General features: G+C 47.1%; 1 protein-coding gene across 8 annotated transcripts in view; it reads right to left on the bottom strand.

Annotated features, from left to right (window-relative positions):
* The window catches only part of FAM178B (family with sequence similarity 178 member B), a 186268-nt gene that overhangs the window by 50662 nt on the left and 121211 nt on the right, over positions 1-14395 (bottom strand). For all 8 annotated transcript variants that reach the window (XM_077306258.1, XM_077306265.1, XM_077306260.1 and 5 more), the window contains one exon: positions 7265-7355. In XM_077306258.1, coding sequence (XP_077162373.1) covers positions 7265-7355 — 91 coding nt within the window. The remainder of the gene's footprint in view (positions 1-7264; positions 7356-14395) is intronic.

Raw genomic sequence — 14395 nt, 5'->3', positions numbered from 1 at the left:
AAGCATTTATAATAATTCCTTACAACATCCCTGTAAGGTAAACCTGTAACAAGTGAGGTGGGGAAATGGTGGCTTGCCTAAAGCCCTGTGAATTTCAGGGTCCTTTCACACAGTCTGCAGAGGTTATTTCCCTCCCCCCCCCAAAAAAAAACCCCCAAAACTTCCTCACATTCTCCTTTTCCATTTGTTTTCCTTTCCTGGTTTCCTTGGTCATTTCTCCAGTCCAGGCGATCCCAAACTGGATCAAAGGTGCTTTAAGCACGTATGGAGAAGCCAAGAGAAAGCCAACAGAAAGACAACAAATGGAAAAATGGGTGGAGATCAGCTCCCAAAACACAGGAAATGAAAAGATCCTCAGTGTAAACCCAAGCACAGTTACATCCTTTGACGTCCACTGAATTCAACCGGCTTAGAAAGGCCTAACTCTGTTTGGGATTACACTGTTTGTGGCTGAGACAAGATTTCAACTAGGCATCTCTTGGCTCACAGCATCTCATTCGCTCCACCCATATAACTAGTGATTCTGACCACTGTCAATATCGATAGAGAAGACCACCTGCTGCTTGCTTGCCCTCCCGCATAACGTTTTTAGACCACTCCAGCAGAGATGGAAAGCAAAAGCCCATGCAAGCAGGGCTGACGGTAGCCTCTCCAGGGCTGAGATCTGTAAGCACGATCCTGTGAGGGGTGATATGTTGACAGAGCAATGGATCAGAGGATCAGCTCCTGAGCCCGTTCTGACCTAGCAGGTAGGCAGGGCTGCAGTTATGGGCAGCAGAAAGTGCGCGGTGAGCTGCAGGGGCCCAAGGAAATCTCTGCTGTTCTTCTGCACAAACACGGATCTAGTGCTGGCGAAGGACCGGGAGAGATAAGAAAACAACCGAGGGGAGGGGAGAGAGAGGAAGAGTGAAGACAGACACAGTATTGAAGAAGAAACAGCTCACAGCAAATTCTTCAGCTGTGGCATGGGCCCAGCTTCTTCCCGATTTCACAAGCAAAAATGAGAGATGTGCAATCATAGCAAATTGAACGCTGGCAAAGCTGCCTCGCCCCTCCCGCCGTGTTTTTGGCACGCCGCCCGCCTATTTAGAATTTATTTTTAAAAGCCCTGCATGAACATTTGGGCTTTTATCTGTCCATTTGTCGCCTTATTAATTTTAAAAAGTCCAGAACTGTGCACCCAAATGCACAACCCTCACAGGCTCCACAGCTGTTGCATGGGCGCAAGGGATATGCCTTCCGGGGCTGGGGGCCTGCGGCTGCTCCCGTGATAGCCATGCGGAGCAGTCCACTCTTGAGTGACTTGCAAGAGGCTTCCCAGGTGGCTACAGGGGAGGGCAGTGGCTGAAACTCTAGCCTCTGGTTTCTTTTCCTTTGGGTCTCTCCACAGCCACGGCTGGAGAACCAGCCCTCCCAATTTCTACCCCCTTATATTCCCAACCACCCCACTGCAATTGCAGCAGGAGGAAGAGACAGGAGTGGTGTGGCAGCTTGGAGATGAACCGCAGTTTATTCCAGCACAAGTGTTTGGGGACTAGAGAGACAAGGCTACCTCTTGCCCATCCCGGGGCTGGAAAGCCCCATGGGTTTGGGGTTGCTATACCATCTAGGACAGCCCAGATAAAATCACAGGCATGCATGAAGCTGCCGTACATGGACGTTGGTCTATCTAAGCCAATCTTGTCTTCTCAGTAGTTCTACAAGGTCACTGTAGAGGACTTTCACGCCCTCTGCCACCTGACCCTTCAGCTTTAAACCTGGGACCTTCTTCATGCAAAACACATGTTCTGCCACTGAGCCACAGTCTTACCTGTCGGTAACCACCCCAAAACACAAGGGCAGCATGTGAGGATGCACTTATTTTCCAGGAGAGAAGAAATGCATGCAAAAATGGGCTGAGTCTTTAACAGAAGCATTAATTGCACCCATAAGCACTCTCTCCGTCTCTCTCTCTGAGTCTCTCTTTCTCTCTCTGTCTCTCATGCTTATGTAAATAGCGCCACAACCAGGAGACACTTCTCAACCCCTATAAGGGCCTGCTGCAAAGCTCTCAGGGCCATCCTTTAGATGGTCTTGCCTGTCCAGCGACGTGTTGCTTGGGCTTCCCAAACAACAGCTCTGTAACCTGCCACCAGTGTTCCAGTCTCTGGGTTTTCGAGCCTAAAAAGGAAATGGTACAGCAAGCGTATGGAACAGAGCCAATCCCAGCCAGCCCTCAAGAGAGCAGAAAAGGACACTCAGAAAGACAGCCTCTGTTCCCAGCCAGGCCTGACCTTCTGTAGGATGGCGTGTGGGTTTCGGCTGAAAGGGATCAGTTCACATGACATTGACCCAGAGCTACGATTCCTTGACTGCATTTCTGTCTCCCATTGAAATGGCACAGAGGAAGGGGGAGCGATGTGGGTGTCAGAGACAGATTCCAAAAAAGCAAACAAACAAAAGGCTCCCATTTAGATATGATACAGTTGCTGATGCCGGCATAGTAAGAAACCTCCACCCTGCAGGAGCCTCTAAGTCTAACTCACTCTTTGTACCCCCGTTGGCAGCATGCGGCTACTTGATCCTGTTTTTTCGGCACATCTCACCGTATCTCATGACTGACATTAGATCCCAAATGTTGCTGTTTATAAAGGACAAGTATGAAGGATTCTAAAAAGCAGTGACGATGCAGCATCCGAATATTATTGGAATGCCTTTGTGAGGATTTTGCTCTGCTCGATCCATGATCCCGTCACATTGATGAATACAGAGAAAAATGAACGGTCCCTCGAAGTTGTGGGCTGTGTGCTTGTTTCTGCCTTCCAGGGGTAGTCAAACTGCGGCCCTCCAGATGTCCATGGACTACAATTCCCATGAGCCCCTGCCAGCGTAGTCCATGGACATCTGGAGGGCTGCAGTTTGACTACCCCTGCATCTATGCAATGGATCTGCAGGACCAGTCTCTTCTGACCAGATTTCAAAAAGCTGCTGTGAACTTCGCAAGGCTCGGGGAAAGGGGAAGCAGAAAATTGTAATGTTGCTTAAGGTATAACAGAGGGCAAAATCCTGGAAAAGGCACAAATACGAGGCATTGTACTGAGCGGAATCCCAAGCAGAAGATCAAAACCCGATGGCGAATGCAACGGCCCATTCGGGCATCCTCCCTCCTGAAAGGTCTGCACGGCTCATGCCATTTCTGCAGACTGCGGGGTGAGGCAGATGTGTAATCAGAGCAAAGTTCTCCCCTGGTTTCATGAAACCCTGGTTGAGAAAACCTGCTCTGTGGCATCAGGTCACTATCGAATGCCCCCCACAGGCATTCACCACCTTCAAATCACCAGGAACACGCCCCCCCCCTCTTCCCAGCCAGAGTCGGCAACCCTAGCCCCAACCTATCCCTGGCTATCAGGTGACTTGTATTATAAGGTGACCAGATTGTCCCACTTTTGGAGGGACATCTGGGGGTACCTGGCAAATTGTACTTATGTTGAAATTAAAAATATATATATACTAGCAAGAAAGCCCATTGCAACCAGGAATGCAATGGGCGCTAGGACCCAGGGGACACCAGGAGGTGTTTTTTTTTCTGCTGCGTGGAGCTGTGAAAGGCTCCGACAGGGTTTTTTTGTTTTCTGCTGCTTGGAGCTGGGAAAGGCTCCGACAGTGTTTTTTTGTTTTCTGCTGCTTGGATCTGCGAAAGGCTCCTTCCGGGGTTTTTTTTCTGCTGCTTGGATCTGTGAAAGGCTCCTGCAGGGTTTTTTTTTTCTGCTAGCTCTCGTGGGCGTGCCGGCTTGGAGCTCCTACAGGGGTTTTTTTCCTGCTGCTTGGAGCTGGGAAAGGCTCCTTCAGGGTTTTGTTTTCTGCTGCTTGGATCTGCGAAAGGCTCCTACAGGGTTTTTTTTTCTGCTGCTTGGATCTGTGAAAGGCTCCTGCAGGGTTTTTTTTTCCTGCTAGCTCTCGTGGGCGTGCCGGCTTGGAGCTCCTACAGGGGTTTTTTTCCTGCTGCTTGGAGCTGGGAAAGGCTCCTTCAGGGTTTTGTTTTCTGCTGCTTGGATCTGCGAAAGGCTCCTACAGGGTTTTTTTTTCTGCTGCTTGGATCTGTGAAAGGCTCCTGCAGGGTTTTTTTTTTCTGCTAGCTCTCGTGGGCGTGCCGGCTTGGAGCTCCTACAGGGGTTTTTTTCCTGCTGCTTGGAGCTGGGAAAGGCTCCTTCAGGGTTTTGTTTTCTGCTGCTTGGATCTGCGAAAGGCTCCTACAGGGTTTTTTTTTCTGCTGCTTGGATCTGTGAAAGGCTCCTGCAGGGTTTTTTTTTCCTGCTAGCTCTCGTGGGCGTGCCGGCTTGGAGCTCCTACAGGGAGCTGCTGCTTGGAGCTGGGAAAGGCTCCTTCAGGGTTTTGTTTTCTGCTGCTTGGATCTTCGAAAGGCTCCTACAGGGTTTTTTGTTCTGCTGCTTGGATCTGTGAAAGGCTCCTGCAGGGTTTTTTTTTTCTGCTAGCTCTCGTGGGAGCTCCTACAGGGGTTTTTTTTCCTGCTGCTTGGAGCTGGGAAAGGCTCCTTCAGGGTTTTGTTTTCTGCTGCTTGGATCTGCGAAAGGCTCCTATAGGGTTTTTTTTTCTGCTGCTTGGAGCTGTGAAAGGCTCCTTCCGGGGTTTTTTTTCTGCTGCTTGGAGCTGTGAAAGGCTCCTGCAGGGTTTTTTTTTTCTGCTAGCTCTCGTCGGCGCGGCGGCTTGGAGCTCCTACAGGGGTTTTTTTTTCTGCTGCCTCTCGTCGCGCTAGCGGCGAAAGGCTCCTCCGGGGGTGTTTTTTTTTTTTCTGCTGCCTCTCGTCGGCGCGGCGGCTTGGAGCTCCTACAGGGGTTTTTTTTTCTGCTGCCTCTCGTCGCGCTAGCGGCGAAAGGCTCCTCCGGGGGTGTTTTTTTTTTTTCTGCAGCTTCTCGGCGGCTGGAGTCTTGTGTTGTGTTTGCGGCGGGGGCTTCCTTGGGGCCGGCCTGACGCGGTGAGAGACGCTTCGCGCCTCTCACCACGTCAGGCCGGGAGCAACTGCGAGCCGCTCGCAGTTGCTGGGGCTGGGAATCGGAGGGACCAATCGGCAGGCGCTTCGCGCCTGCCGTTTGGTCCCTCCGGTTGTCTGTCATGAGGAAGGGTCCAATCCGGACCCTTCCTCATCCCGGACACATCCCGCCCCAGAACCCCTTACTGTTTTATTTAGTCCGTGGCGCCCGCGGCGCCACGGGCGGTGTACAGATTACAATGCTATTTTTGTATTCTATGCGTTCTATGAAACTTTTTGTTGCTCCATATAGACCAAATTTTAAATCAAGAACCCCCCCCCTCCCCGGTCAATGGTGTCCCGCTTTACCAATGTTAAAATCTGGTCACCTTATTGTATTAACACAGATTCAAGTGGGTAGCTGTGTTGGTCTGAAGCAGCACAACAAAAAAAAATCAGAGTCCAGTGGCATCTTTGTTAGTCTTATAGGTGCCACTGGACTCTGATTTTGTTTTGTTGTATTAACACAGTTGGTTCTCTCCTCCCTCCCCCAATCATGTGTAAACTTGCCCTGGTTAAAAAAAAAAGAAAAAAAATGTTCCTCATAGCATAGATGACACTCCTTTTCTGCCTCTAAAGCATTTCCACTCTTCATAACCCCATTGTGGGTTTGAATGTTAACAAATCAGCAGAAATTTTGTTTCAACAGAGCATGGGAGGATGGGGAGGGGGAGCGAAGGAGAGGAGAGAGAAAGCAATCTGTCAGATCTCTCCTCTGCTCACTCCGTTCCCATTGCTCCCCATTGTGCTTGCTGATTGCTGATTCTTCTCCCTTAAAAAAAGAAGGCAGGGAGGATATTTAAACAATAGCTTAGTTGCACGGATGAATCACTAAACGTATATATAGCTAAATACACAAAAATAAGCCGCCCACCTGCACGCCTCGCCAGAAGAGTGTCTACTGTGATGGGCTTTGAAATAAGCCAACTTGGCAATTTTGAAATTACGTTCAATTGCTGGAACGGCAAACAAAATATACGGCTCTGCTGGGCAACTAATTTTTTAACGGGGGTGGGGGGCATATATATTAGGAACTGAGTGGGTCTTGAACTGGCAGCGACTTTGACTCTGTCGGGTCCGCTGACTCCTGTGCATGCCAAGTGACCAAGCACTCCTTAACCCCTTCCTCTCCAATGTATGCAGCAACATGCTACCAGCCTCCCCCCCCATCCCCCTTTTAGGGCCAAACCAAAGACAATGAAGACCACGGATCTCTTAAAGGTACTTCCATAAATGCACATCTCCAGTCAGGATCAGGCTAAGCTGGAGGGGAGAGAGAAGCTTCAACCCTTCAACTCCCCTCTCAGTGTCACTAACTGAAACTCGTTTTAGTAGCATTTTCTAAGGGACGGGGAAACATCTCTTGTTCCTGTGTGTGAACCATGACACAAGCAAACGAAAATGAGCTGCAGATGTGGTTAATAAAAGTGAGGCTCAGACAAAGCCATTCAGTATTTTTGGGAGGGTGAACAGGCTCTGGCTCAGCGGTGGAGCATTTGCTTGGAATGCAGAAGGTGCCAGGTTCGGTCCTTAGCATCTCTAGTGAGAAGGATCCGACAGTAGGTGGCGCCCTAGAGAACTCTTGTGTCCATGACCCCTCCCAGGATGGACAGCCGTGGTTTAACAGAGAAATGGGGGTTTACACACAGAAGCTTTTTTTTTGGGGGGGGGGGGGTTCTTCACGGATAAAATCTACCATGGCAGATGTGCCACCTGGCAAGACACATTGTCCCATGCTACAGATCAGCCCACTGCCACGGGGGAAAGTTGACATTTTAAGTCCCATGGAGGCTCCCCCAAGAGGCCAAATAGTTCTCAAGGGACCATTGTGGCTTGGGAGAGCGATGCAAGGGGTCATGAAAATGCTCCTTTTCCTAATCCAAATGGACACCGCACATACTCAAATGGAGAACCCACAACGCACATCTGGTGACTCATCCTGTGCAGTGTGCAATGGGTGCATCAGTGACCAGCCGTGATGAACCTAGCAAGCCTACCAGCACTCTTGTAGTCCCAGCATCCTTTGAAAGGTGCAGGCATTCCATTGCAGGGCATGTCAGCAATCAAGCGGACAATGAAATGCTGCTTTGACCACTGAAAACTACGAAGGCTCTCTGAATGTTCCAAAAAGAACCCACCGAAAGGCTATTATAGATCTGCCCGGGCTTCTTCTCTGACCTGGATGAAATTGAGACCAGCTCCCCCACACAATCCTTTCCCACGTTTTCCTGCACCAACCTGGTCCTCTTCTTGCCAAGGGCTTGTGGCCATGTGCACCTTTCCCAGAAGCTTTGTAATGAAGCTCAGGCTCAGATTTCTGCGCAGCTGCCTAGAGGAAAAAGAAAAAGAAAAGCCTCAGCAATTTTGCCGCCATTCGGGGCTTCGGGTGGATTCCACCCTCATCTTGAGGTGCCCAGGGTTGGCTGTACCACAAAGGAGGCAGCTGCAGACTCCTAACGCTATAAAAGGGGAGCAAATGTATGGCTGCATTCTGAGTAATTGTTCTGCCAGCAGAAGTAGGATGGCTGCCATTTAGATTTTCAGCCTCAGGTGCAGAAAAACTCTTGGCCTAGTCTTGGGACTGCTCTTTCGCCCTTCTCCTCTGAACTCTCAGGCACCCAGCTCAACTCCATTTCAGTGGGGCCAGTGGATTGTGCTCTATCTTTATTAATGGGAGGCGAAAAAAGTGGTACTTGGATCCCCTTCTTCAAGAAAGGAAATGATGCAGGGTGGGGGGCAGGCAGGGGCACAGCCCAAAACCTTCGGTTTCATCATTGACCCGCCTTCCTTCTCTCCTGCTCTCATCTTTAGGTGCTGTTCCTCCTATTATGCCCCCTCTACAGATGTATCCTGTTCCAATCTGTTCCTCCCAAGAGCAACAGGAGGCCTCTGGCCACAGCCGGAGAACAAAACACTCCTAGGCCAGCCTTGCTACATCGTTCTTCCGCACCCTGTCATAGGCCAGGCCCTTCCCTAGCATTTTCTCAGAAACAAAGGCATACACTAACCTGCCAGCATCCAAACCTCAATCTGCAGCATTTTAATTAAACCAGATAGCCGTGCTCCGAAAACACGAGCCAGCAGAGCTGGCAACGGCATTGGTAATCAGGGATCACAGTGCCAGTCATATTAAAATAAGCATCCATCTGTCGAGGAAGGTGGATTTGGGGGTGGGGGTGGGGTGGGCTCTGTATGCCCTGGAAGGAAAATAGCTGCACGGGCTCTGAAGGCCTGATTCAGGAGTTACGTGCTCTGTGCATTATGAGCCCAGGTACAGCATCTATATGGATACCCAGAAACATCTTTTTCTTTTAATTGAATCAGCTGCCTAAGCAAAGGGCAACCATCCTCCTTGCAACTGTTGGAGGCACAGTTATTCCACCATTCTTTTGGCTCAGTCAAGTCAGGGTTCAAGGTTGGGACTGGTGCTTTGGGCGGAGTGATGCGTCAAGGATTCTCCCCTGAGCCTGTTCTCCTATAGAGCTGAAGATCCTCCCTTGGAAAGATGTCACTGCCCATTTATTAGGCTCCAGGATGCAGTTGCAAGGCACAGGGTGCAGCCCTCTTGAGGAAGCCAAGCAGGGCTTGGACTGCTCAAGACCTGCACGGAGGACCTCTTGAGAGTCTTGTTCAGGCAGGTGGCCATGTTGGTCTGAAGCAACAGAACAAAGGTTGAGTCCAATGGCACCCTCAAGAACAACAAAGCTTAATTTTGGGCATAAGCTTTCATGGCCATGCACACTTCCTCAGAGGTACATCACTTAGATGGCGTGACAAGGGAATCAGACAGATCCAAGGAGAAAAGGTCCATCAGTGGCTACCAGGCGTAATGGCTGAAGGAAACTTCTGTATACAGCGGCAGCAAACGTCTGAATACGAGTGTTAGGAAACAGCATCTGGGGGAGGCATTAGCCTCCATGCTGTTTATTGGCACTCCAGTCAACTGGCTGGCCACTGTGTGGAATAGTATGCTGGATTAGATGGACTACTAGTCTGATCCAGCAGGGCTTTTCTTTCATTCTTAACCTGATTTGAAAGGTAACAGCCCAAAGGATGCTTGTACAGTGCACATTTTTCAAAATCCTACACACATCATCATTTTCTTTGCCTTAATCCCTTCTATGGCTATCATTTTCCCCTACTACAAGAAGTCTTTTTCAATCTTTTTAACAACCAGAAACTGACAAATAAACATTGATGCATACACACACACACACGCATAAACATTGATCTATACACATATACAATGACCTAGCTGTTAATTCCCAGCTTTCATTTAAGAAAGTAAGTCCTAGTCCTTAGCTTGGTGGAGCCTCTCCATAGCCTTTCCATTTATATATCCACAATGAAAATGGCTACAGATTTATTTTATGAAAAATGGAAGATGGGAATTATTATTATTATTATTATTATTATTATTATTATTATTATTATTAATTCCCATTAATACTGAATTTATTACCCGCAAAGCTGGCTCGTGGCGGGTTACAAAATAAAACAGTAAAAACCCCTAAAATCCCTATTTCCACTAAAGCCAACAATTAAACTACGAACAATAACCAGCAGCAACAAACCCACCCACCTTGCTGGAAAAATCAGGGAGAGGATGACCACCACCGATGACACATGGTGGGGTACTCCTCCTTTGGGGGAGGCCCATAGATCTTCTCTTCGAACTGGCCTCAACCCTAAGCCTGGTGGAAGAGCTCCGTTTTCAGGGCCCTGCAGAGGAGCTAGTAACTCATAATGTTATAACACCATTGTGATATGTTAATTACAAAAAATCCCACAAAAGCCAACCAGTGGCAAGGAGGAATGGGAGGCATAGAGAGGCTAAGGATAGGTAATTTGAGGAAAACTGCTTTGTAGATACTCCATTGCCCCTGCACACGCTTCTGTATTTTCAGGAGCAATAAAAGCTACAAGGAGAGTTCGCTGCTCCGCCTCCCGTATCGGAGCGCAAATCTGGGGCAGACGGGGTGAACCGAGCCAAATGCTCCCCCATTCAGGAGCAGGAAGAGGCTGGGCAACCTGCCCCGGCTCAAACTCCAGCCTCCAGGCCGGCGTGAAGCCTCCGGTGTGGAAATGGTCTTGAGTGTTGACCCTGTGTGGAAGCAGCCAGTGTTATAACCACAAAAATACTGTCAAAGAAAGCAGGGGTCCGTGCTGCATAAGGCCTCCCTCCTCTGAACTGTATCAAGTGGTGGATGCATCCAACTTGGGAGCTAAGAGTGAAAAAAGATGTAATACAAAAAAGAGGGCTCACAGCAGGTTTCATTTCTTCCCCAGTTTTGCAGTTTCCATGACAGATATACAGACACTGGAGGCTGGTGAGGATTTGGTGGTGGTGGTTAGGAATTAATGAACTGCGAAATCCTCCTCCCACCAGCATGCCCAGTAGTGTCATAATGTATATAGATTTTTATTAATAATTTCAATGCAACTAAAAAAAGGCAGAAATAGAACAGTGTGATAGAAAAGAAAGAAAAAAATACAAAGAACAGACACATCAAACTCATTACCATGGATTTTGATTCCAGCCTTCCATATCATAAGACATCACTTATTAATTCACATTTATCTTTTATAGCTAAATAATTTTAGACATCTTAATATATCATTCTTACTCTCTAAAACCACAAGTCAGCAAATTATTTTTATCTCTATGTTGCAAGAAGTCCATAAGAGGTTTCCAGTCAGTAATAAAGGAAGTTGTTGACTTTTCTCCGAGCAATGATGTACGTTTAGCCATTTCACCAAGTTCTCTCATTTGCATTACCCAGTCTTCTAAAGTAGGAATCCTTGCGGTTTTCTAGTTCTGAGCATACAATATCCGTGCTGCTGTTGTCATATATAAAAACAAAGTTCCGTGTTTCTTTCTAGTTTTCTGCCAATCAAACCTAACAAGAATGCTTCTGGTTTCACTTGAAAATTAATGTTTAATTTTTTTTGCATACATGCATGTATTGGTGCCCCAAATTTCTTCACTTTAGAGCAAGTTCACCATGTATGATAAAGGTTCCTGGTAAATGCTCACACTTCCAACATTTATTTGGAACATTCTTATACATTTTACCCAATCTATTCAGCGTCATATACCACCTATGCATTATCTTATAAAAGACTGGAACATAATGTAAATTTAATCCCCTTCAACCGCATTCTTTCCCACTGTTCAAATTGTATGTGATAACCAAAGTTCCTGTGCCACTTTGTCATACACTCCTTTACCTGTTCCTCTTCTGTATATTTCAGCAAAAGTTTATACATTTTTGCTGTGCTCATCATTTGTATGTAACTGTTTCCAATACAGATATAGAATCTTCAAAACCATACATTTCTTATCCATTTTAAATCTCTTTAAAAGTTGCTCATAAAAAAACCACTGACAATTGTGACCTTCTGGTTTTAAACTGTCTCTAGATTTCATTTTACAATTCTAGAATACCATGATAGGTCAACCACTTACCTTTCATTAACATTTCTCTTCTATAAAAAGCTTCTTGAGTTGAAATCCACAATGGTGTCTTTACGTAAAACCTATTCTTATATTTCCCAGTAGTGTAATAAAGTGGAGCTGGTGAGCTCTACTGTTAATGAATAGCTTCCTTCTCACAGTGCTATCCTAAACAGAGTTAAACCCTTAAAGACCATGGGCTTGGAAGGGTGTAATTGGGGACAGCACTGCTAGTTCTAAATCCAAGAAGTTTTCAACACAGGATGGCCCAAGGTGCTAAGTAGGTTTCTGTCAGTGGTACAGTATAGAACAGGAATATTTGGGAGTAGGGCTCACATCTACTGACCCCAATTTCATCCATACAGCCCACTTTGCTGTTCTGGGGCGGGGATTAATTAATTAGGTTCAAAGAAGCCCTTTCCTCTGGTCCTAATTAATCCCCCCCCCAACCAGGACTCTTTTAGCTTCCAAGTGGCTTAGAGGCCCAGCATCCTTGGTATCTTACACATAGGATGTTTGGTCCAGCTTGGATACTATTGGAAAGCAGTCCCTGGCCCCATGTTTTGCATCAACCTTGCAACACTCCAAAGTCTCCTCCTTCTTCTCTGTGATCTTTCCAAAACCTGCTTTGCTGCAATCTCTTGGGAAATATCGCCGCAAAACTGGCCTGGCGTATGTGTGCACAAGATAGTCTGGATCTTCCCAGTCCTGCCCATGTTGGCAAAACCCTCCCCAATCTCTCATGGCAGCAATTTTCCCAGCTACCCCAGAGGAATTTTTTTTAAAGTCTCTATCCCCTTTCATTGCAGGCATTTGCCTCTCCATTTATATCTCTCTAAAGGAATGGGATAGAGACTTCCTTTTAAATTAAGCTACTATAAGCAATTAAGGGCTCAAGCAGGCCAATCCTGCCCCCCTTTGTCCTCTCCACCCCTCCCAAAAACTGACCCTTGACTATCTTCAATATTCTCACTCTTTAAGTGTAATGAACCATCTGGTCCACTTGCATTTTATTCTTGCAGGCGAATATTGCACAGTCTCCCAAGTGTGCAGAAATCCCTACTTTTTCTGTGGGTGACCACATTTTACTTCCCAATGACAGATGTGAAATTGTCAAGTCTGTAGAAATGATGGGGATTACCAAACCAAAACCTGGTGCACTGGTCAGTCTGGCTCTTCCTCCCACATGTCAGAAGGGCTATCTGCTTTTAACAGAAAAAAAAATCTAAACTGTACTGTGAACACTATAATCCCCTTCTAAAATTAACAAAACTGCCTAGGGACCTGGGAAGCAGGGAAGGTGAGTTCATGACAGTACAGACACTAGCCAATCAAACCTTCCATAACAGGATTCTGCTTCCAACGTAGAGAAGCATTCTCCCCCTCCCTCTCCGGATACCACAGAGTAACTTTAAACAGAGAAGGCTGAGGATGCTTCTTAAATTGGCTGTACTGCTCCACAACGTTATGTCTGTCTCAGTCCTCTGAGGTACACTTCAGTCTCTCTAGCAACAAGCACTAATTCTTCCGAAGCCAATCTCTGAGCAACATTCCATATAACATATTGCATGATATTTAATTATAGTGAGCTAACTAGGAAAGGGTTTGGGGGCCAGATTCTGGGGTTATAATGTGTCCTCCTTCTGAGGTATTTATTCCAGGCTGCTGCAGGGACTGAGGGTTGAGGCTACACCAGATGACTTTTCCCCCCTTTGAGGCGTAAATATAATTAGCAGCATCTGAAATCCTGCTAAGCACCGCTTCACTACCTCCTGACCATTGTGCTTACACGCGAGTTCCTTGCTGTGTGTCCACAGAACAATTGCACACAAACGCTGAACTCAGGGCTCCCTCCGCAATGACATTTTACGATGCACGAAGAAATCTTACCCTGTCCTCCGCTTCACTTCTAATCATTACAAATGCAGCCTCACAAAGGGCATGATCTGACCAAAATTAAGCTCCCTCCAAGTCCTGTTAATTTAAAGGGGAAAGGTGCCATTTGATCCTAGTTAAGTACTCCTCATCCTATTGCAACCAACAGATTTACGCGTGTCTAACCCTGAAAGGCCCTGATCTCGGAAGCCAAGCAGGGTTGGTCCTGGCTAGCAGTTGGATGGCCCATCTAGGCAGTGGAGAATCAATGCTCTCATTATTTAGGGGGCCCCTCCTTGTACAGCTCATTGCCACAACAAGGCGGTGCTCCCGCAAGGCTCAGGACAGACTTAGTTTACCCACAACAGTGGCATAAAAACCTGCTGCTCCTACGGAGTGATGTCAGAAAAGCGCTGAGGGTTTCTTTTTTAGACTTGCCAGACTTTGTGGAGTTCTTTGGCTTTCACTGAACCATAAAGAACCTTTAAGAGCTGGAAGGAACCCAGAGAATCAACCAGTCCAATCTCTTGCTCTCTGAGACAGGATTTCCTGTATATAAAGCATCCCTGACAGATGAGCGTCCAACCTTTTCTTGAAAAACACTCCAGGGGGCTGCAGATGCCATAACTTATCCCACTGCTGTACTGCTCGTTTTGGATATTCAGGATACATTATATATTAGGAAAGCCAGCTTAGTGTAACAGTTAAGAGTGGCGGCCTTTAATCCGGAGAATCAGGTTTGATTCCCTGCTCCTCCACATGCAGCCAGCTGGGTGACCTTGTGCCAGTCAGTTCTCTCAGGGCTCTTTCAGCCCCACCTATGTCGCAGGGTGTCTGTTGTGGGGAGAGGAAGGAAGACCATTGTAAGCCACTTTGAGATTGCTTTGGATAGGAAAAAGTGTAGTATAAAAACCAACTCTTCTTCTTCTACATGGGTAGATTCCCCCACGTAGATTCCTGCTTCTTTCCCACCAGATCAAGTTGATGCAGACCAAATTGTGCAAAATAACTACATCTGCAAAATAAATTATACAAAG

The sequence above is a fragment of the Paroedura picta genome, chromosome 12 (assembly GCF_049243985.1).
Source record: "Paroedura picta isolate Pp20150507F chromosome 12, Ppicta_v3.0, whole genome shotgun sequence".
NCBI classification, from domain to species: Eukaryota; Metazoa; Chordata; class Lepidosauria; order Squamata; family Gekkonidae; genus Paroedura; species Paroedura picta.
The sequence above is the reverse complement of the archived record's forward strand: the minus strand, read 5'-3'. Positions and strand labels throughout refer to the sequence as shown.